Genomic DNA, 24612 nt, shown 5'->3' with positions numbered 1-24612 from the left:
TGCTACCACTTGAGCCACATCCCCAGCCTGACATTTTTATTTTTAAGCAGCTCTGAAGAAACCAGGTCTGGAGTCAGAGTTTAAAAAAACAAACAGAACACCTTGGTGTGTGTTTTATTAAAAATTCGAGTAAACTGGGGTTGTTTCTCCCATCCTACTCCTGGCATGATACTATCAAAATAAGACTTCTCTTTTTTCTTTTTTGTACCAGGGATTGAAACCAGAGGCTCTTTACCTCTAAGTCACATCCCCACCCCTTTTTTTTAAATTTTGAGATAGGGTCTTGCTAAATTTCTTAGGGCCTCACTAAGTTGCTGAGGCTGGCTTTGAACTTGTAATCCTCCTGCCTCAGCCTCCCAAGCCACTGGGATCACAGGCGTGCATCACCACGCCCAGCCAAAACAATACTTCTAAGATGGACATCATCTTGCTTTAGATTGGTTAAAATTCCAGTACAAAGGATTGGGGGTGTAGCTCAGTGTAGACAACTTTCCTGGAATATTCAAGGCCCTGAGTTTAATTCCTAACACTGAGGGAAAACAGAAAAGAAAAAAAAAAATCCATTACAAAGAACTCTTTAATTTAGAATTAGTTTGCATAGCATCTCTGTTGGTTTCCTTAGTTTAAATTGTAGGATCCTGCAGGTTGAACAATTTCTTTACAATCTCAAAGTGGCAGTGATGAGCCGCAGTGAGGGAACTGTGATCTTTCCCCTTTGAAACCACAGAAGAAAATTCAACCAATTCACTTTAGCAAATAATAAATTTATTAGGTGCCTCCAAGTACAAAAACACTGAAAAGCTGCTGTAGAGGGTTAGGAGGTTGTGCAGGAGACGCGCCTGCCCTCGAAGGGCTTACAGTCTAGGCAGTTAGCCACATAAATCAGTTGTAGAGATAGGTGTTAGGCCAGCTAAGTGGGAGTTCTTGAAAATATCCACATCCTTTCGAAATATCCCAAGGAATCCTTTCCATGGGAAGCTCAACAGTGGGGAAGAAGAAACCTTTTGTGGGACAAATTAGTGTAGTGACCTTGACTTTGCTTATGAGCATCTTTCCATTGCTGTTGCTTATTCTCGTAACTTTCTGGGCATCATTTCCTAACTGGACCTTTGTTTGGAGTCACCCTGCTTCCTGAACCTTCTCCAGAGTTTCCTGTTTGTGATTGAGTGTGGCTCAGTTGCAGTTTGGCCTTGGAATGAATTTACAGTCTGATTTTTTTTTTTCCTTCAGCCAATCTGTCTTTTAATTTTGGTCAAAGTTGGGTTGCTATGCTTTGCAATCTGTGGTTTGAAGGATGGGAGTAAGATGCAAAAACAAAGTAAAGCAGGCCAGACTTTTCCCTTACTTTAAACATTTAATAGTGCACTTACTGATTATATTCTGTACAGATATAGAGCAAATTATAAACTTCTTCCTTTTATTTATTTTTTTCACTTAGACTGTATTCATGTAAAGTGTATTTACATTAAGGGGGAAAAAGCCTTGAGGTACAAAACCCAAAAGAATATCTGAGGTATAAATACAAGTATATTTTAAATAATAATCTTTGTCATGCTTTATCTATGTCTGAAAGCACAGTGGACAGACATGTGTACATATTTCTTAATAGAATGGTATATACAACATACAATCTTACAAATCTGGAAGCCATCAAAATTGAATATACAATTATATCTTTACGAGGAACACTGATATCCAAAATACTCAAATTTTAAAATTCTAATCTGACCCACCCCCCAACTCTTCAAAGAACCTTTGAAATAGTTAACACTGACAATGGTAACTAAGTTATAACAAAATAAAAATCCTTCTTACAACTCTCATTCATACATTATTCACTTTTGATCCATACAAAATAAATTCACTAATACTGTCTCTAGAGTCAATCTTAACTATTACAGTAAAACCTGTATAAAGACCACCCTTCCAGAAAACTGTGCTGTATTCTTTCACTGTGATTACTACTTCCCCTTAGGACTAAAATACATTTTGAGGGCATCATAAAAGAAAAGAAAAAGAAATATAGGAAAAACAAACAAAACAAAAGCCAAGAAACCAGAAAAACCTATTTGCTGATAAGAACAAAACCAATTAATAAAAATGTGCAGCTTTCAGGAATGCTGTTAACAACCACCAAAAAAGGAAAAAAGAAAAAAAAAAAAAAAAGGCTTTTTGTGCCTGGGTTAAACTTACAGGAATTTCCTTGGGACGGTTTCCCATGTTCTCATGCATAGTGTCTCAAAGAGTTTGTGCTATACACATGAAACTGCAAAGAACTGTAACAGGTTAAAAAAAAAAGTTTTTATGCTCGATTTAGGAGTAAAGAGAGTGTTTAGTTTTTACTGCTCTTAAAAAGATAAAAACAAACAAAACCCCCCTGTGCCTTGGAGCTAATAAGGTCAGGGGAAGGGGATTATTGTTCCTGAAGTCATCTTTATTGGTTAAAACTATATCCCTGTTTGCAATCAGGTCTAAAAACAAACTGCATTTGCAATGAGTGTTGCAGTAAACCTGCAATGACTTCTAAGGTAAAGAAGAATTAGTGGAAAAGGAATATGCCTACCAACCTGGAAAAGAAAAAATGGACAGTGTTTGTTGGGTCTCCTTTCTGGATGGATCCATGGGTAGTCAACTATTCCAGGTTAAACTGAACCTGCTGCATCGACATTCCTTCCTGGAGGCATCTCAGTGTGCCAGACACTGCATTCCAACGTAGACATCTATGCCACTCAACCAGTGACAAACACACATTCACACTCCTCTGTGCAAACCTTTCTTTGCTCATCTCAGTGAGAAAACATGTCCACAAGTACCAACTATTCCAGTGGATACACCAGTCCCTCGACATACTGCAAATCAATGACATAGGTAACATACACCGATATCACAGAGAATGAAATATCTTCATTGTCTTCCATAATGTATTTAAAGAGTTTTGCTTCTCAGAAGCAATTTGAATTAGAATACAAGAACTTTTTTTTTCTTTTTTTTATATGCACAGTCTTATATATTCCAGTCAAGGTCTCCAGAATAGACCTTAAACAAACAGGAAGCAGCTTTAAAAATGTATCAAATTGCTACAGTCACTTTCTATACTCTGACTTGTATTTGCTTCAGGATCAGACACACACTGATTCTTCCAAGGACTGGCAAGGTTCTGGAAACAATCACGCAGGTGGTGGACACAGTTGCTTTGCTTCAGGAATCACCTAGATTTGGTATCCTTGGTTTCAGTGCTCTGATTAATGAAGGAGTCTCGAATCTTTACCACTTCAGCTGCACACAAATGTCCAAAAGATTTTGTGTACCATTCTGGCATGTGACCCCTAGCACAAAAAGGAAAAGCCGATGATTTATCTGGAAAACACTGAAATAAGATGAAAGCAATCCCAAATACACATTCATTTCTTTCTTTTCCTTTTTTCCTCTCCCTTATGGTAGTGCTGGAGATGGAACCCAAGGTCTTACACAGACTAGGCAAGTACTCTGCACCACTAAGCCACACCCCCAGTACCACTTCCATTTCTTGATGGACCAAATGTGTAGGTAAAGATTACTTATTTGCTGGGCGCAGTGGCACACGCCTGTAATCCCAGCAGCTAAGGAGGTGAGGCAGGAGGATCACGAGTTCAAGGCCAGCCTCAGCAATGGTGAGGCACTCAGCAACTCAGTGAGACCCTGTCTCTATATAAAATACAAAATAGGGCTGGGGATGTGGCTCAGTGTTTGAGTGACGCCAAATTCAATTTCTAGTACCCAAAATACAAAAAAAATACCATTTTTTTTTTATCACCAGGCAATTTCCTAGTATATTCATTGCACATTTGGAACCACAAGTTTTTTAAGGAACAAAACATAGAGCATAGGTACTGAGTGAAACTGCTTAAGAAATGCTTCGGCTTACATCATGGAAAGAGATCACAGATATCTGAAGAACTAGTGAGATGTAACTATTTCAAAGGAGAATTTAGCTAACATGAGAGACATTTTAGAAAGAGTTTTCAGAACTTCATTTGTTTGGTCTGTTCTGTTCTATCTCATTTATTTTCTATACAGCCTAAACTCATTTTTTGGCGGGTGGGGTGGTGCTGGGAATTGAACCCAGAGCCTTGTGCATATGAGGCAAGTACTCTACTGACTGAGCTATATCTCCAGCTCTTTCTCATTTTATGATATGACTACACATTCATTTTTGGCACAGAGTGTAGGCCTAATCAATTACTAAAAGTGCTCTTCATACTATTCAAACGCCTTTGAATATAAAATGAGAAATGTCTGCTTGATGGTTGAAACATAAAATATATAATTTCCTGTGGGCATTAAATTCACTGTAGAACCACCAAACTTGTGTTGCTTTAGGGCCACATTTTCTAAGGAAGTGGTGATACCCAATGACCAGCAAACACCAATGTGTTACTTCATGATGTCACCAAGATACCACGGTGTGGTCATTTAATTCATTTTTTTCCGCATCAGACAACAAGTCTAATTCTTCCTCTGGCCCTCACTGTGTCCAAAAAGTCAGAGTCAGACATACCTTAAATCAGCTCGGCACATGTAAGTGAGTTTGGATTTTCCTGACCCGCAGGGTTCAATCAAATATCTGGACAGGAGCACGTTGACCCTCACGCCTGCCACCGGGGCTCGGTCGTGATCCACAGAGGTGAGTAGTAGGGCACAAGCTCCTTTGGGTAAATTCGTCCTCCAGGTTCTGTGGAGACAAAACCAGAGGGAGTGAGAAAGGGATTTCCTGGAAGCCACACTGAAAATGTGGCATCACCCAGAAGGGAGGAGGGGCCAGGCTCAGTGCCATGTATGACCCACGCCTGGGTTCCTGGCATCCTCTACACTAGTGCACACAGACTCTGGGATGAGTAACTCTGCCCAGCACGACATCCACTGAGAATATATAAGCTCAGACTTGGAAAAGAGGGCCAATGGGAAGTGGAGCTAAAAGCCATTTTTTCCATTTTACAAAAAGCCTTCAAATGGGGACATCCAAATGAGCACCGCTTCTGTTTGAAAAGTTCTGGACAAATGATGTGACATTTCCTCAGAGATTTTTTTCGAATTCTTCTTTCAGCCATGTCTCCAGAGGATTTATGAATTACACATAAATCAGCCTTAACCACATCTCACTTGGGACTCGAATGTTATTTCCTGGCTTATTCCTTCTCTAGCTGTTTCTAACCAGAAAAATCTACCCTAAAAGGGGCAAAAATCTGTTGCTATGAAGAAGCATATTCCTCTGAATATGCCTTTCTGATGAATACACAGCTGGACTAGATGTAGACAGATTTCTGTATTTGGAAGTCTGGCCATTTTTCTGAGGCCTGTGTTTCATTTTGAACCGTGTAACTTTCTTGTAGGACTCTACAACACATAGGCTTGGTCCTGATATTTAGCTGCCTATGCCACAGCGCTCTGTTTGGCAGATCTCACCTCAACACCACGTAGTCCCGAGCCGGGTGGGGTGCCATACTGTTTTGGACATACTGGTAAATTTCAGTCTGGCTGTCCAGGATTTCGATTACTTTTGAATCCAGCAAGTCGACATCCCAGAGGTGCTGCTCTTTCAGTAGGCGCTTTAAGATCTCCTCAGGCAGAGCAGGGACTTCGATGGTTGATCTCCAAAGCCTCAGAGGGGGTCCTTCACTCACCTGAAAAGAGGATGTATATTTCAGAGCTAAGACAGCCATACACAGCTCGGCTGAGAAAGCAAATTGTGAATGGAGGGTCCGGTCTTGTGTTCAGAGGCTAATAAATCTATGACAGTAATAGGTTGCTGTCCTTGAGTATATTCAGGATCAGGCCCGAAAGCCAACGAAATAGCTGGTGTCGACTCTGGTCAGAATCATGATGTTTATATTAGGGTATATGTAAGATCAACCATCATCATACCCCAAAGCCTGTACAGCTATATGGATTACTCTCTTGTTTATTTATACTGAAGGTGGTAGAGATAGTGTTAGCAAATACCACTATGGACCAATCATACCCCACAGGAAGCCCAAAGTATAGTAACTGAGAACAGATGATGGTACACGAAGATTCTGACTGGATTATGGGAAAATCTAAATATTCTAGAACATTCCTTTAAAACCCAGCACCAGTAATAAAACACCCCAGGAAACTTTGGTGTGATTCCATGGCACCAAAGGATTTATTTCATTAGAAATGGACTGAAATCCTCTCTAGGGTTCATTAGTCCTTGTGTGATGGTCTCCGTATCAGCTCAGGGAGATTGGGCTACAGATTGCCATGGATTACCGCTGGCCCAAGAATCTTATCTCTGATGAACCCAAGTCCTCATCGCAGGATTTCAGAGCAGCCAAGAGGGAGAAGCCTACCTTCTTGTAGGAGAGCTCGGCCTGCTCAGAAGTCGAGTAGCTGACCCAGCCTTTAAACTTCTCTTTGACCTCCTTATACAGGCCATCCACGCAGTCCTGGAGGAAGTGTTTGTAGTCGGCCGATTCATCGTTACTCAGGTGCCCCAGGGCCTCCAGTGTGAGGGGCTTCAGCTCTTGTTCAGTATAGGAATTGCGACACCGGCTCATTTCCTCAGGAACCTGGGAAGGACACGAGAGACACAAGGTGGAGACCTGACCAGGGCTCATCCTCAGCACCCATCAGTGGAAGCACACGAGAGAATCAACAGCTGGGGTCCTCAAGGCAGCGTAGGCAGCCCTGACCCCATTTCCAACAGAAGGCAGGGAGTCCCTGCTGACAGACAGATCACCTTGACAGATATGTCTAAAACACGTATTCCTGTGTAAGATCTATGTGTTTTAGACCTATCTGTGAAGGTGTACTAAAATTGGGCTTAACTGAACCACTGAGCAGGTGGCTCAGATACAGAATTTTAGTTTCAGATAATTGGCTGCTTTTGTTTTTTAAGTAAAGGGGTATGAAGGTGGACAATTTCATGAAACATCATTAACTCTAATGAGTGTATACATAAATATAGAATTAAGACATTATCAGGGCTGGGGATATAGCTCAGTTGGTAGAGTGCTTGCCTCACATGCACAAGGCCCTGGGTTCAATCCCTAGCATCACCAAAAAAAAAAAAAAAAAGATACATTTTGGGGCTGGGGTTGTGGCTCAGAGGTAGAGAACTCGCCTAGCCTATGTGAGGCACTGGGTTCGATCCTTAGCATCACATAAAAATAAAACAAAGATATTGTGTCTACCAATGACTAAAGAATAAATATTTTTAAAAAAAGACATTATCAGGACACACACATATACACATTATTCTCCAGCCGTGGAAAAGGATGTTTTCCTAAGACAAGAACAAAATATCAAGCCAACCGTTTGCCAAACACTTTTTGTCCCCATTCGTGTCATCCTAACACAGGAGCCGACCTTCCCAACTCCTTACCTGGAAAAGCTTCTTGCACTCAGCAATCATATGGGCCAGCCCTTGAGTGGCAGCTAGGTTTTCATTCAGATCTTTCTGATCTGGTTTGCCCAAACTCTGTTTTCTTTGCATTACCCTGGATAAAAGAAATAAAGGGAGGGGAAATGAGTCCAATATTTATATATTGGTAATCAATGTATCATTCAAGGAAACTCAAAGGAGAAAAAAAAAACCAAACATTTTCCTGTAACCTATTTATCACTAAGTGGTTCAAGAGAGCTTTTACTTTGTTTACCAGAATTTCTCAGAGTTTTATCGACAACACACACTAGAGATGTGTTTTTCATGAAATCCAGGGTATTTAAAGCCACTTTGTTAAATAGGTTTCTGTCTTAAGAGGAACAACTGCTAAGGGCTGTTGTCCTGCTGGGGAGTTAGCCAGCTTCCGGAGGGTGTGGGGCGGGGCCCTGGGAGCTGGGGTAAATGGTTTCAGTATTCTTACCATTTAAATAAACAGGATCCCCTCCACAGGTGAGGGATAAACCTATTCTTTCCCAGAGGTGTTGTCTTACTCTTATCTGATCTCTCTCTTCTACTCACCTCCAGTTCTCTATCCCATTAAAGTTGGAATGCCCCAGCAAACTTTCGGAACTAGTTAAAAGGATATTTAAGCATTGTCTGGCTTTTAGGAACAAAGCTAACTTCCACTAGAACAGCTAGGCCCCAGGTCTCCAGCTAGGGAATAACTCTTCAGGTTCCTTTAGAAAAGGATCTGCAGGATACATTTGGTATGGAGTTTGCAGTAAGTCCTGTTAGTCACTCTCTCAGACCCTCCAATAGAAGGTATTCATATGAAAATGCAGAGGCTAAGACTGGCTCTGCTATATCTTCCTATCAGGCATGGTCAAGCTACTTACTGAATTAAGCTTTCTCTAAGCCTTACTTTCCTCCTGTGAAAAAGAAATTTGCAGAATCTTTACCTCCTGTGATTGTTATGAGATGATCAATGGGAAGAGAAGGGTCCTGTGCCCAGTACAGAATAAGCACCTAGCCTTTTTTATTTTTCAGATTCCTTGACTTTTTCTCCACTTTCATCTTGTGTATTCGCATTCTATGCAGAAATTTTACAAACGACTGGCTTAGGCCAAATCCTGAGTAGAAGCACCTTTGAATCTCGACATTAAGACCAGGCTGTTTCAACTTTGGGCAGAGGCTGGAAGTTTGGCTTGCCTGACCACGAAGGGAAAAGGCAGCGGGAATCATCCATCCAGTTTTTTTAAGACTTGTGCATCGGTATTGTTCTTTGTTGGCACAAATAGGATGATGACACTATTATTGGACTTGCCCCCCATTACTGGCTAGGGCAAGGCAAGACTCAAAACCTAGTTGTTACTAGGCTGTCTATAAAAGTCATACTTTCTAGAAAGTTCTGCGAAAGAAAAAAAGGCAGAAGTACAGGGGAACCTTGTGGGCTGTAAATGAAGGAAGTCTAACTCATTTTGTCTGGTTCAGGTAAGAAGCCCACAGGAGTACAGTGGCAGCCCTATAAGGAAAGGCCAGCTGCCTCCGTGGAAGGGCAGAGCCCCCGTGTGCACCTCTCATCTGACCTGTACCTTGGAGAAGAATTCTCTCTCTTCAGGGTGTTGAGGTGGAAGAGAGAAGGCGCTAAGCACACGGCCAGGTTGGTCGGAGTCATCTGGTTTTCTTTTACAGCCGCTGTGACATCACTCAAGAAGTAAAGAAGCGTCTGGAGAACCTCCCGGTTCTCATCAGGCAGGAGCATAATGGCAGCCTTGATGGCCTGGAGGCGCTGGTCTTTGGGTACGTCTGCGAGGTAGAAGAATTTCCCTCAAGCTCAGTGATTTTCCATGTATGTGGCAAGGACGCGTCCCAAAGCAAACATCAGCATCAAATACTGAACAAGCACTTGCAGAAAGTGCACTACAGGTTAATAAGGAAGAAATTATGGACTGCTACCAGTCACCAGCGTCACTACCCTCAGGTATTTCCTGCCTTGTGGAGGAGTTAAAAAAATTTTAAACACTCATGATACCAATAATACTCCTAAAGCTACCTCAGACTTCAGCTCCGGATAATGCTCTTCTTTTAGTTTAGAGAACAAAAAAATTTTTTTTTCCTGAATACTTTCTAATGATCCCTAATTGACTAGCTCAATTACTGAAATCATTATACACTTAAACATAAGTTTCAATGTAAAGTCTTATCTAAGCCTTGATTATAAAAGATTGAGAATCTCTGGGGACTGTTATAATTTTAAGTGATTTGCTCATTCTCAAAATGGGGAAAATTGTTAACATAGTCAGTTGACTTAAACAATAGATTTAACCAGTAATTTTTTCCTTGAGTTTTAGAAACCATACCGAGAAGCTATCATAGAAATGCACACAATTATTCAAATAATTAAAAATGCAAATGAATCCATAAAATAATCTGCATGTAGAAAATGCTGAACTCAACTTTTAGGTCTTCTTTTTTAGACAGACCTTTTTTAAAAGCATGTAGTGGAAAAATTAAGTCACTCAAATGTGGCGGCCATAGGACAAACTTATTAAACAGCTCCATGGTTACAATACATAACAAATACCTTGGTGGGGAAAATGTGACCTGTGTTTTCATAAACTATGAAAGGATGAAACAAATAATGAAATAATCCAGAGCAGCTCCATTTCTCATAAAATGAAGTCCAATGCTCCAGTTCTAAGGACAATTTCAGCACCAAGAGAAGCTGCTTTGAAATCACACTGCTGTAATACCATCCTGAGCCAAGAAAAACACAAGGCTGTAAAAGCTATAATCCTGATCTTGATCATTAATTTCGACAACTGTTTGCTTTAAGCTTTGCTTAAAAGTGAGAAGAGCATGGGTATTGTTTTCTCAAGTATTTCTGGCAGGGATTGTGATGAATAACAGAAAAAGATTATTTATTCATTTTACAGTGTGATAAAACACAAAGACACCTGTGCAATTTTAAATACAACAGACCTGCTAGAAAGATATGAAACAATTGAAAATTTCAGTAGACAAGGCCAAGAGAGAGGGAAGGGAGAGGGGCTGAGAGAGAGAGAGAGAGAGAGAGAGAGAGAGAGAGAGAGAGAGAAAGCTAGATAGATATCTTGGTACCTGCTCTTTATCTAAGCATCTTAGATAACATTGCTCTAGAGAAAAATAAAGGGAGCTGGATCAGAATATAAAAATATGTAACTGCTTCAGCAATTAGAGACTAATGAGAAGATAAATTTATTTCTCATTAATAAGTATACAGGAACTAGTTCCACAAACAAGGAGGCAAGGAAGAAACTGATGGCATGTGTTTCCAAGAGGTCACACAAAGACAAGAATGGGGCCAAAGAAGTTACAAGTTCAGTTGTTCACATGTCCCTCCATGCCAAGTAACCTCAAAGTCCAAGGACACTTACATTGGTAGATCTGTAGAAAGGTTTCCGAGAGTTTGTTTGTCATGAGTGGCTCAGGAAGATCTCGAAAATACTGCTTCAACATGTCTGCCACATCATAAGCAGACTGTCCTTCATAGTTGACACAATCTGTGGCACTCTCATTCATCTGGCGCAGAGCCTGAATCCGGGATTTGACACCTGATTTTCTGAAGAGCCCAACCTTTCGGAAGAAAAACATTCCATGTTGGGATGGAAGCAGTATCTCCATTACAAAACTAGGAGCAACGTGAGGCTGAGCCCCAGGATGACGTGGGATCCACAAGTAGTGGTCCTCACCTGATCCAGACAGTGGTTACGGAGGTAGCGCATGGCCTGCTGGATGCTCTGAGGCAGGGGTTGTCCTGTACGCTGCACGTTGACCGTGAGGGGGACCCCGAACACGCTCCGGTCCTTGTAGTCTGGAACCTTGATTCTTTTCATGAACTTGGGCACAGCCCTGTTTAAAGAAAATGGTACGAAGGGGTGCATTTATTTTTCTGTCTATACTTGTCCTCCTCTACAGATAAACCCTGTGGTCCCTAGATCTATGCCAATATGGTGACTGTTTAAATTTGCATGAAATAAAGCAACCCATTCAATTCCTCAGTTGTACTAGCCACATTTCAAGTGCTCCCTGGCCATTTGTTGGTAATCACTACTGTTTTGTTTTATTGTTTTGGTACTGGGGATTGAATCCAGAGGTGCTTAACCACTGACTGATATCCCCAGCTCCGTTTTTAAAAAAATTTTTATTTAAAGACAGGGTCTCTCTGAGTTGCTTAGGGCCTCAGTTGCTGAGGCTGGCTTTGAACTCATGATCCTCCTGCCTCAGCCTCCTGAGCTGTTGGGATTATAGGCAAGTGCCATCATCCTTGGCCCAGTAGCTGCTATTTTAGAATGTGAAAATCATTTAACTTCCTGCCATTATTGACAGTTTCACTGGACAATGTTGTTGTACGTATTTTAAGAGCTGGGGTTAAAAGGCCTGGTCACATCTCTTTGGTTGGGGATTGTCCTTCCACTGTTAATCTTGAGAACCAAGGTCTATAGTCTTAAGGAAACCAATGGACTTCCTTATAAGATGGCAGTACAGGAAGAAACAGAAGCAGAAAACATGTTAATACCCTAACTAGATGCTTCTGATAAAGTTTGAAAACACGAGCTTCCATTAGTCCTGAAAAGGGTTAGAAACCCTTTTGAGTTCCTGATGAGATCCAAAGCACTTAAGGTAAAAAGGTTTAGTAAATAGCCATGAAAAAAAGAGCAGAGACATGAAGTTGGTCTAATATCATGAGCATCAACTCCAGAGCTCAACAGTGAAAGACCTGAATTCAAAATAAATTCTCTTAATTGATGACCCCAGAGTTATATCTTGCAGTTTCTAAGGAAAGACAGAAAAGGAAAAAATGGGGGTTTTGTGAGCCTCCCCCAGGTTTCCTGAAGTCCTGAAACAAGGTCCACCCCCAGCAGTGCATGCATCACCAGGAAACTCATGTCATGCATTGAAGACTGTCACACAGACATTTGAGCTCTACAAATGACCCCTCCGAATGAGACAAGTAAGACAAGGCCAAACAGGAAAGTAACTCTGGGCAGAATTTCTCCCTAATGCACGGATCCACAATGCCAGGCTTTTACATTAAGGTTTTGGCTTGCTGGAAAAACTGACCAGAACTTGAGAAATATTATAGACTTTGAGATTCCTGAGGGTTTGGTGGGAAGGGGATGGGCAACTCAGCAAGGGGAATCTAAAATATGCAGTTTTAAATAGCCAGCAGGGAAAATATTACTCTAAGCACACAGGAACACTGCAGAGGACCAACTGCTTCGACATTTGAGTGCTTACCCATGGCCACGACACGTTACTGTTTATAGCTCCAGGAAAGGTAAAGCTAAAGAGCAGAGGTGGGTTGGTATTTCCATACAGTTAAATATACAGTATCACGGCTAGAAGAGTGCATAATACTCGCTTTGTCGGGGGAGAAAAGCCTGGCTGGGGAATGTGGAAAGAACACATTACGCTCCCTACTGAGAATCTGAAGCATGTGGGGATAAACCGGTCAATACTTATTTCTGTCATTCAGAACAAACAACTTCTGTATTTAGCGAAGCTCACATAATAAGGCCTTTGCACAGGAGGGGCTTTGATGCTGCAGCTAAATTCACTGTGCATCCAGAGGAGGGTGGAGCTGGAGGGAGCGAGACCAAGCTACCTGGCTTTGCAGATTCTCCCAAGTGACTTTGGTCTGCCACAGAGGGCTCCAATGACATGGGCTGCTTCTCTGTTTTTATAACAACTGAATAATAAACACTTTGATGAGTGAAAAGACTAAGGACGCTCAGCTGGCAATGCAAAATAACACTGAGATGTCAACGCGGAGGCAGTTCTGGGTTTTGCACTGAAGGTAGAAAAATCAGTGTGTACAGACTAGGTCACACCCATGATCCCTCCAATCTAACAATTTACATCTCAAGTTGGACACACCTAAGGCTAGATTTTTCAAAAGTAACTACGAAGAACTCATCTAATACACTTCGTCTTTATTTATACATTCACCCCTAGCATTTTGTAGTGCCTTCTCAAAAATTTATTATTCACTGCTTGAGCAACTTTGCTGGGAAAAAATAACCTTAACACTTGAACACAGGTAGATCGTTAAGTGATGCTGCAAATACTCATATCAAAAATAATTTTTAGGGCTAGGGATGTAGCTCAATGGGAGATAGCATGCTGAGCATGTATGAAACCCTGAGCTTAATCCCCAGCTCATCAAAACAAACAAGATTTCTAAAAATATGCATGAATAGGATTACAGGGACAAGCAATGTACATACATCAAGCATTTCCAAGATGATCTCATAATATCTTACCATTTCTTTCTTCCCTTCTATAGGTATGACATAATAATGTACATGTATTTACTTATAATGGGTTATTCCTACCACTGGAAAGGAGGCAGCAATACCACGTGATGTGAGAGTAATACATTCTCACCCCCATCAACTGGCAATTTGCCACTCCAAGAGCTGACAATGCAATCTGCCAGCCCTGCTGATAATTCCTTAAAACTCTGATGCCTTCAGCGTTCTTGAATGTGATCTCGAGAATGCAGAGACCAGGCTGGCTCTGGAAGAGTGCTTGACTTGCATGCCTGAGACCCTGGGTTTGATCTCCGGCACCACAAAACAAACAAGCCAAGAACAAAATGCAGAGATTGCATGACACACTAAAGATATTAGCAAAGGACAGAATTAACTACCATGTGCTCACTGTGGGGATGGCCTCAAGGAGTTGACTGAAAAACATCACTTGAAGTTACGGTTTAAGTTCTTACCAGCTAAAACCATGCTTGTTAGAAGGTGTGTACTTCTCCAGCAGAGCTGTCAACTTGAGGAGCGAGTATTTCTGCAGTAGGTTCATCTGGGCCACAGATTGGCAGTTAATCTGCAGAGATACAGAGTTTAGGCTTGGCCGGTGGGAGCTCTGGAAACTGTGCCATCTCAGTCTGTGCCTGGAAAAGAATGGGGCAGGGTGAGTGAGCACAAAGGTAGATGCAAAACTGGCCAAGGCTGCTAGCTGTCCTCTTAGGAACTGAAAGGATTCAGTTTTCAGGCCATTCATTTTCTTCCCCTGTGGCAAAGTGTACAATGGTTCCTAGGTGTCCACAGGGGATTTGTTCCAGAATCCCACTCAGTTAGCTGAATCCACAGATGCTCAAGTCCCTTACAAAAGATGGCACAGTATTTGCATATAGATGATGTACATCCTCCTGTTTACTTTAAATCATCTCCAGATCACTTTTAATACCTAACACATAGCGAATGCTCGGTCATTAGTTGTTATACTGTACTGTTATGGGAATAAGGACAAGGTAAAAAAGTTGGTACATATTCAGTGCAGACACAAGTTTTTTTCCCTCAAATTTTTTTGATCTGCTGTTAGCAGAATCTGCAGATGTGGAACCCATGGAGAAGGGGGCGGCTGACTGCACACAACCTAAAATTGACCACGGAACCACTTCTAAAAGCCCAGTTCAGTGGCATTAAGTCCACCCTGGGATTGTGCAGTCCACCTCCCCTTGTTTTCATCTTCCCCAAGTGAAAGTCCACACCCATTAAATAATATCCTTTCTTTCGGAATCTTGGATCTCCTGGGCTGACACTTTTCTCAGCAACTGATATGGCTACGAACATCGGTCTTTATCCCATTCCCTCCTACAGAACCAGTGGAGCAGACTCTTTCTGATCCCCACTCCTTAATCCGGTGGGAGGAGCCAGGCGCTTACCTATTACACCTGGTCAGGGAAGCCCCCACCCCGGAGTCCCTTCTTTCCGGGATGTCAGAGGGCTCTTCGGGCTCATTCAGGGAGTTGCCTGTGCTGTCCAGGTCACTGGGTGTGGTTCGGTCGTTGTCCACATCCAGGTGGATCTGTTTGGGAGAGGACGGGCAAGGAGAGACGGAGTCCAGGGCTGAGTCCGAGTCTCCCTCATCTGAAAACTTCTCCGACCACTGGTTGACGATCCGCTGCATCCCCTTCACGTGGTAGAGGATGTCGTCCAGCTCGGGGAAGATGTCCTCATTCTCCAGGTCGGCCAGGTCGCCTGAGCTGGAATAGAGGATGGAGCCTGGCACGTTGTCGTAGATACTCAGGCGGCTGCTCATGGAGCTCGAGGAATTTCGCCTCTTAAGTTCCTTAGGGCTGTCATTGCTGTTTTCCCTCCTGAGGCTGATATGGCCAGGGCCATGGAAGCTTCCAGTCCTCCAGTTCACAGAGCTGTTATTTCCCGAAGGACAGAAGCTTCCATTGGAAAGGGCCTTGGGGAAGGTGCCAGGCTTGTGATCTTCAGGGATGTAGAACACTGTGTCCTCTGGGTAGCTCTCGCGGTTTTTAAAGTTCTGCTCCATCACGTTGTTAAATGTGGACTGATTGAAAGGATCAAAGCCCTCTAGATACATGCCCACCCGCTTGTTGCAGGCACTGAGGCTCCGTGTCCTGGTGACAGGGCTAGGTGTGCTGACAGCGCTGCTAGTTTCTGACTGGCTGCTGCTGCTGCTGGTCTGTGTGGAGTTGGATACACTCCTCTTTCGTACCATGGGGACGTTGATGTGGTTGCCATTGAGGGCTGAGATCTCCACGCAGTTCAGCTGCTTCAGCTTCTCCTCATCCATACCCTCTTGCAGAATGGGCCCACTGATGATCAGCCCCAGCTTGGAGGGTGCCTTGTGCTTGCTGTGGTGGGAGCCCTTGAGCTTTAAGCTCTCCATCCGTTTCAGCAAGCTTCGGGTCTTAGACTTGGCATTTTTCTCATGCCCTTTCATGCTAAAGCTGAAGCTAGATAGTTCCTTGGGAGAGGGAAGGCTGCAGAAAGAGTCGTCATTGCCTATAAAGTGGCTGGAGGAGCAGACACTAATGACGGAGTTAGTCCGGGGTGTCACAGCATCCCCACTCTGGGACACGTGGGTGGGGATGCTGCTGGTGCTGCTGAGGCTCCGGACAGAAGACACCTCCTGGCGCTCGCTGAGGTCCGTCAGCATACTTTCATGGCTCATGGCGTTCTTCAGGTGGGAATCATCTGGGGACCCAGACACTGGGTCCTGCTTTGGAGAAAACACATCAAACTCTTCAAGCCGGGACCACCTCTTGCTGTCCCTCTGGAAAGTCCATTTGCCACTTATTGCACAAGGCTCATCTTCATCCGAATCCTCACTCTGCAAAGACATAATGAAGCCATTTATACACAGGACCGTAAGGTAGCAGGGGCCAGGACACATGCTATGAGCCAGGAGATTGTTCCAACGTCACCACTAATTGTTCCAAATCCCCCACTTCTTTCACATTTACTTTCTTTTTTCTTTAAAATAACAAAGATATATTTAAAGAATGTAACAGGAGAAAGTCTGATCAAGTGTTGCCTGCTAAATAAGATTTTTTTGTTTTGGTACTAGGGATCGAACCCAGAGGCGCTTAACCACTGAGCCACATCCCCAGCCCCTTTTTATTTTGACACAGAGTCTTGCTAAATTAGTCAGGATCTTGTGAAGCTGCTGAGGCTGGCTTTGAACTTGTGATCCTCCTGTCTCAGCTTCCTGAGTCACTGGGATTATAGGCATGTACTACGGATGCCGGGCTAAATAAGATTGATTTTTATGGAAACTTTGGATCTATGGGTTGTTTAATTGCTCACAAAGGAAACCTCTGAGATTGGTGAAAATTCCAGGCATGCAAAATATTTTGGACTGGAGTCGGCAATGGTAGGACTCCCTCGGGACCACCTCTGGTTTTGCTGTCTGTTGATAGCATATGTTTACGTTCCTTGTTCCTTTTGCAATGAAGAAAGCAGTCTCCCAACAGTTAAGAAGAGTGGCAACTTAGAAGATCCAGCCACCCTAAAAAAATTTTTGAATTCTCCTAAATTAATGGAGACCAGGCAAAGTGAGCCATCACGTGCTGGCCACTTCTTACCTGTTCCTTTTCTTCCCCTCCCCCGACCAGAGCTCACCCCAGGATTGTCCTGTGCAGTTTCAGCCCTAGACCAGCTCCAGGCAATTTAACAAGGCTTCACAAATACCCAGTCCTGACAGCAGGGAACATCGGTAAACACAGAGTAACATCTCTGTTGGTGATGTCTGATTCCTGTGCAGGTCTTAAGAGATAGGCTGTCACAGACTGTTCCATCTTGGCCTTTGAGGCACAGTATCAAAAGGCACAATTCTGCCTGCTAGGTATCTCTGCCACAGGCGTGGAAAATATCACATGACCTAAGATTCCCAGGAAAGGGAGTAGAGAGCATTATGCGATGACTTGGAGACACAGCTCAGTGGGTGCTGAGGTTCCAGTTCATTTATTTAAAAGGTCTAACTCCCCAAGAAGGCCCAGGTCAGAGACTCTACGATAATTAAAATTTGTACTTGGAACAATCAAAAGTATGTTCTTTGATCCAACTTATTCCTGTTTATTCTAATTTGTGACACTCACTCCCAGTATTACCTTTTTCTCCTAAGATCTCCTAAAAGGGCCTCCCAACTCATTCGCAAAAGAAAATACCATTCAATTCAGTTATGTGCAACCATTGACTGAAATGTGTGGGATTTCCTGGCTTCTCTGTTTCCTCCCCCAATTCCTTTCCTCCCTCCAAATGTTTTATTATTCTTCAATATCCCACCCCCCAACCAGCCTTTGTTTTTATCCTGACAGCTTTGAAATGTAGTTACTGTTGTATTTGGGAAGACAGAGGAATTCCCAAAGTGGGGTTAGCTTTATTTTCTCTAGAGAGTCACGCAAAGTCCATTGGAATTCATTAAGTCTCATCTTTGTTATCACAGTAGGAATTGAGTTCGTTAGGAAAGATAATAGATGATTTCTTCAGATAAAAACCCACCTATTCACAAATTTTTACAAAAATTCTAAAAAAAACCCCCATCTATTAGCTGGTTGCCACTACACACTCTTTGGTAAACGTGACTGGATGATAACATTAAACATGGAGATGCTTTTGGAATGAGAAAATATGAGAAACAAAACTTATCACAAAACACATAATCCAGTTTTAGGTTTGCCTGCTTGTTTTCCCCAAATCCTATTATATAATTTACATACTCACTCTCTTCCGATGAGGACTAATTTCTAGCTTCATCACCGCACATTTGTTTAAAGTATTTAAACGCCTATGGAGCAAAGAAATAACATTAGCAAAGAAAGGAAACCACTAATGGGTAGGTAAACATTTTTTTTTTCTAAACAACTGACATATTTAGTGAGTTTCTCTGAACTTAATAATATCAATAATTTATGTATTAGAAACTTCCCTAAAATGTGAATGGGTGAAATAAAATCCTTTATATTTCTTAAGCTTTTCATTTAAATTAATTTTTTTATGACTTTATAGTAAATTGTAAGTTAAATTTTTATGATTTTATAGTAAATTGGCACACCACAAGGACACTGGCAGGTACCTCTAACTCTTCCTGGAATAAGCAATTCTCAATGAGAAAATGCATTTTTTTCAATAACTGGTAGGGTGAGTCAGTAGGCAAATGCAATTAAGTTACTTCAATGTCAAAAAATAAGAACCTGTGATGTCTCTTTTCATAGAAATAAGGACAACACCGAGAAACCTACTAGAGCCGTCAGCAAACAAGTAAATTGTATATCACATCAAAACTTGAAGTAACACTAATTAAAAAAAAAAAAACAGCAGAAAAATCAGTAGAATAGAGGGGGAGGGGAAGAATGGGGGAAGTACTGGGGACTGAATTAGAGTATATTATATTCCATGCTTTTATGTCTAAATGAATCCTAAGGTTATGTGTCTTAAAAAGAACCAATAAAAAGGGAAAACAATTTTAATTTAAAAATAAGCTTTAGTTATGTCTGACCAATAATCATCTTAGGCAACCTCTTCATAATTTTATTTTATTTTATTTTTTTGTATAGAGAGAAAATTTTAGCCCTCTTTAATAACTTCCTGTTCAGGAGAGAATAATGTTTGGTATAGTGAAAGCAATAACACAAATTATTATTTTAAAAATTTGGATACTATAACCTGGAGGAAAGAGAGTGAGAAAGAGACACAGAAATAGATAGATTAGGGAAATAATTTAGTGTCATTAAAAATGAAATGCTTAAAACTCACGGAGAAATAATGAAGTAGCTCAAAGAAGACGTGCTTTCAATAAGCCTGGCGAACTGGTCTGTGAAAGTGTGAGAGATAGCTCTCCAGGCCTCATTCTTCCTAACATCTTCCAGATGACCATCACTGAGGGTCCTCCGTGAACCTTCCATGTGCCTGTCTGCTGCCTTGTTAAGTAACACAAATCTCCTGACTGGGTTTCCAGTTTCTCCTAAAATTGCAATTCTTAGGTTTTCATGGGATATCAGCACTTAATTTGCCCAAATTCAAACTGATCATGTACCTTCCTCAGGGCTTTATCTTCTTGATCCTGTTCTTGCAACTTGTCTGACAACTTTGATGCACCAGGATAGAAAGTATCTCTGCCTGCCTGATAAGCCTGCCTTTGATTTCCTAGATTATGTGGAAGCCTGTTTATAGAATAAACAGAGATAACACAGGGTGCCTATGTTCAGAATATTCTGTCTGATGGGAAGGGAAAGAAAACAAATAGCCAAATAACGGAGGAAAAAGTCTGCAGATTTTAAAAACAAGGAGGTGTATAAAGTCCCTCTCCAAGGGGCATCAATTACTTAAATTACTTAACCCACAGTGTTTCAGTGCTCAAATGTTTTCAAGATTTTAAGAATCCAGAATAGTTACAGTTAGTCTTAAGTCTGGGTTTCATTCATCAAACCTGTAATCAAATACCTTCTTGACTTCATTTGAGCTTTAATGGTTGAGTGGTGTTTATAACCCAATTTACTAGGCATAGAGGCCTGTGGGGGGGGGAGGAGGGGTTTACTTCACCAATTCCAGATTGTAGTCATACAAAAAAGACCCAGGAGGCCAGTTTTATAAAGACCAACTTCACCTTTTTATGCTGGTAGCAACAAGCTAAAGGCATTGCAACCCTGAAGCCCAGAGTTATTCTCTGGGGTTTCTGGGGTTTTCATTTATCCCCTGGGATCTCCAAAGAATGCCCACTGGTGTGACCTTATTTACTTATAGATAGATGATACTGACATAAAACAGTCGTTCTAGCTAGAAAAGATAATCTGATCTCATGGAAGTAGAGAGTAGAACAGTGGTTACCAGAAGCTGGCAGGAGGAGAGGAGAAGAGGGGAATGGAGGGAGGTTTAGTGTAAGGTACAAAAACAGGAAGAGAAAGTCCTGGTGTTCTGCAGCATGGCAGGGTGACTACAGCTAACACTAATTTATTGTGTATTTGTATATTTCAAAATAGCCAGATGGAAGGACTTTGAATGTTCCCAACACAAGAAACAATAAATGCCAAAGGTGACAGATATGCTAATTACCAGGATGGGATCATTACATACTGTATAAATGTACTGCAATATCTAAAGTACCCCACAAATACAAATATGATTATTATACGTCAATTAAAAATTTAAAAAAAAATCAAGCTAGCTAGATGCTCACTCCAGATGAGGCACTATGCTCTGTATTTTGTAGCTATCATCTCATTTTTCTCTTCAGTATCCCTATGGTGTGGATATTATGATTTATCTTCATTTTATAAATGAGGACATGAGGGCTTGGAGAGGTCATGAATCTTGTCGAAGGCCACACAATTAAAACATGGTGGCTCTGGTATTCTATACAATATCTTCTGCATTCTTTTCTAAAACAAATATTAATGGGAGCAACTTATATCCCAAGTAGAAACCCTCAAATAAGTGGCTCAAACATTGATTATCCATAACTATCTGTCCAGAAGCCCTGGTCATCCCTACCCGCCAGGTCCCTCACAGGGCTCAGCTCCACAGGAATGCATTGGTTTTTATCTCCTGGACAACTTGTACCCTGCTCTGAACAGGGAGGGGACTATCAGAGGTTCAAGAGCTTTGCTGCCCAGTGCTGCAGACACCCTGATAAAAGCAGAGCAGGCAGGAATCTGGATGCAAAATAAAAATAGGGAAAAGTAGAAATAAAGAGAGAGAAAGCAAAGAACCTGTTAGGAACTGAAAAATAAAACTTGTTCCCATTCTTAAAAGATATTTTCTTGGAATTAGTACAACTGCTCTAAAAAAAAAAATGAGTTGTTTCCATTTAAGCAGAACAAAAAAGGTAACAAGGCTCAAATCAACTTTAAGGAAGTAGATGCTTGACACAATTTACGCACTTTCAGGGCTGCTTTAAAACAAAAGTGCATACTGAAGATGACAGTGTGGATATATATCTATGTTTCATTCTACCATTTCCAGTTGGTGCTCACAATTCTTCAATTTTTTAATAGGAGGAATTAGTTTTCATTCCAAAGGAAAATAGCAATTTAGAAGATTTTATGAAGCTATGGGCAGACAACATTTCACACGAGGTATCCTGGTATTAGATCACATTTCACAATATTATCTGTATATGCTTCAGCACAAGCTGATCACTCCTCCAAGTATTAACACCGAGTAGAAGAACTCCTTCATCATTATGGCCTTGTCACTGAGGTGAAGTTAAAGCCTGGGACAAGAGCCAATCTCTTCAAGGAAACAAATAAATACCTAATAGTGATGTAAGACTGTTGGTGAGCACTCCAAACCCCAAATACCCTAGTAGTCCTACAACTGTAATTTTATATTTAGTTCTTTACCAAACTTTATAGTTGAGATAGTTTTAGCATTCTAAGTCAAATAAACAAAACAATCCCCCTCCCCAAACCCATTATATCTCCCAATCTTCTGCTCTGAGTAGAAAACTTTAAAAGGGAATAGCTCCTCCCAGTTTTTTGATCAAAGTAGTTAATGCCAAAGTAGTATGACCTGCTAATGTTATAGGAATATGAATATTTTCAACAAAGCAGAATGCTAGTGCATTCTAAGGATTGTTTGTAACATCTGTGTCTAAAATAGGGTCCAATACAAGGAAGGAATCCTGGGGACAAGAAATCATGTAAGATTTTGTAAAGCCTTTAAACTGAATTTCTGCAACTGTAGTTCCATACATGTTTAAAATCACCTGTTCAGAATATTTCAACAGGGCAAGAGATGGATGTCTACAAAAAGTCTGTGGTTCGGGGGAGGGGGGACTTCACAAACCACAAGGTGAAATTTTAAACCACAGTATAGCTTCATTATCTGTTGGCCCTGGAATTCCCCTTGCTGAGAAGGCATTTGGAATAGGCAGCTCCAGTGAATGAAGTAAATATCACATCATCAGTAAAACGAGTATCCCTAGTATCCCGGCTATGCTATGCACAGCATGAAATGTGTTATCTATGGAGGGTGCCTGAAATCCGCCCTGTATGGCTCCCATCTTTTTCTTCTGACATCAAGAGGGAACCCTTTCCATATAGTCTATTTATGTAACTATGTGGACAAGGGTCTGTGGGTTTTCCATTACAAGCAAATTGATGATGTTTCTGTTTTCTGAAAAATTTCTTTCTTTCTTTTTTTTTTTTTTTTAAAGAGAGAGTGAGAGAGGGGAGAGAGAGAGATAGAGAGAGAGAATTTTTTTTAATATTTATTTTTTAGTTCTCAGCAGACACAACATCTTTGTTGGTATGTGATGCTGAGGATCGAACCCGGGCCGCACTCATGCCAGACGAGCGCGCTACCGCTTGAGCCACATCCCCAGCCCTGAAAAATTTCTTTTTTAAAAATAAAATCCAGTCCCCATACTTACTGCACTTCCTCAAATCTGGGTCTGATCATTTAATTTTTAAAGCACCTGACTTTCATTAGTGTATTTCCTTCTCTCTGCTAACCTGTGATACATTCTTCTATGTTTAAGAGAAAACAGAAGTCCAACCAGAATATGAGGCAGAGTTTGAATACAGATTAAAGTCCAGTGTCTTTAAGGCTTTTCTTTTTAGGAAAGATCCAGAAGCACAGATTTATTCTCTCCAACAAGAGGTGGCTTTCTGAGTGGTACTCAGAGCTAGTGTAAATCTTTCAAATAAAGGAAAGTTAAATTTCAAACTGATATTCCAACAACAACAGCAAAAATATTCAAGAATTTAATCATGACTCCTTGGGCTGAAACGTTGCAGTGATATTTTTATGACCCACAAATTCCTAAGCTGATGCTGCTGTTCCAAGGGCCCACATCAAGTGGCTTAAAATGTGTGAAATGGATGATATTTCCTAAGATGCATCTTAGGAGTGACCTCATTCATAGGCATTATCACCAGTGATGAGTTGAAAATAAATGAATTCTGCCCCGAAGCTAAGCATGAAAGCATTTTAAAAATGTCTGGAGTAGTTTATATTCCAGACACACACTTCTCCCCTCCCAAAACGGCATTGGTGACATTTTTTCATTGCAGATGACATAGCTATGATATTACACACGCCATCACAGGGCTTGGAATCAGCTCTTTCTTTGAGAAAATGTCTACCTACTTCCCACTGGTTATTTAATTGGACTTGAAAAGTTTGACAATGTTTCTGTGGTTAAGACGGCCTCTCCCTCCTTAAACCGTAAGAACTAGTCTTTTCCATACACCATTTTAAACATCCTATTTATCTTTCTCCAAAACCACTGCTAATGTTGGCTGCTCCAAGAAACACTGCATTACATAAGAAAGGGGAAAAAAAAAATATTTTCACAGAGCTATTGCCGACAAAGGGGAAAGAAATACTGGATGTCATTGAACCTAAATCATATTTTTCCAAGTTAAAATAAATACTGAAATTAAAGGAGAATTTATTTGAATCGTACAAACAAATCATCATATGTAAATTTGTCTAGGTATAAAATTTCCCCCAGAATTCAGCAGTTAGGGTTTTTAGGTTTGGAGAAAAATTACAAAGGATGAATAACCCTAAGATGAATAAAAATGTCATACAGGGTTTGAAAGGATTATATCAGCATCCAGTCGTCACCTGACTCCGGTTTTATGACTTCCACTTTGCTAAATAAAACCCACAAGCTGCTCCTCAGCCCAAAGAGTCATCAGCAAATGAAAGAGGATTTCTGACAGTTTTATTCACACTTCACATCAATGCTCATTTACTGCTTGTCTCCTGTATGTTGAAGGCTGTGTTGAGTTGTTTTATAGCCTATTTAATCCTATCATTACTATAACCTGGGGCAGCCAGAGGTACAAGGAGCTTTCTGGAATTCAAAGGATGGTGCTATTCCATAGCCCCCACCCAGCACTTGTTCCTCTGAATGCGTTATTTCCACTCTGTGTAAGCGCAGCCTTGACTTTGCTAGGGTACCTG

General features: G+C 41.2%; 1 protein-coding gene and 1 non-coding gene across 4 annotated transcripts in view; one reads left to right on the top strand and one right to left on the bottom strand.

Moving 5' to 3' along the window:
- Window positions 1–743: 743 nt before the first annotated feature.
- Dlc1 (DLC1 Rho GTPase activating protein) overlaps window positions 744–24612 on the bottom strand; it is a 381889-nt gene continuing 358020 nt past the window's right edge. For all 3 annotated transcript variants that reach the window (XM_078031302.1, XM_021730169.3, XM_005330788.5), the window contains 11 exons: window positions 18421–18484; window positions 15105–16528; window positions 14154–14330; window positions 11116–11275; window positions 10801–10999; window positions 8977–9190; window positions 7385–7499; window positions 6351–6569; window positions 5443–5660; window positions 4538–4711; window positions 744–3326 (listed from right to left, as the gene is read on the bottom strand). In XM_078031302.1, coding sequence (XP_077887428.1) covers window positions 3206–3326; window positions 4538–4711; window positions 5443–5660; window positions 6351–6569; window positions 7385–7499; window positions 8977–9190; window positions 10801–10999; window positions 11116–11275; window positions 14154–14330; window positions 15105–16528; window positions 18421–18484 — 3085 coding nt within the window. In that variant the 3' untranslated portion in view covers window positions 744–3205. The remainder of the gene's footprint in view (window positions 3327–4537; window positions 4712–5442; window positions 5661–6350; window positions 6570–7384; window positions 7500–8976; window positions 9191–10800; window positions 11000–11115; window positions 11276–14153; window positions 14331–15104; window positions 16529–18420; window positions 18485–24612) is intronic.
- Trnav-cac (transfer RNA valine (anticodon CAC)) lies at window positions 6989–7061 on the top strand. Its single transcript has one exon. It is a non-coding gene; the product is annotated as a tRNA-Val (tRNA).

This window comes from Ictidomys tridecemlineatus, chromosome 14, assembly GCF_052094955.1.
Source record: "Ictidomys tridecemlineatus isolate mIctTri1 chromosome 14, mIctTri1.hap1, whole genome shotgun sequence".
In the NCBI taxonomy this organism is placed as follows: Eukaryota; Metazoa; Chordata; class Mammalia; order Rodentia; family Sciuridae; genus Ictidomys; species Ictidomys tridecemlineatus.
This window is presented reverse-complemented; position numbering and strand designations above follow the sequence as displayed.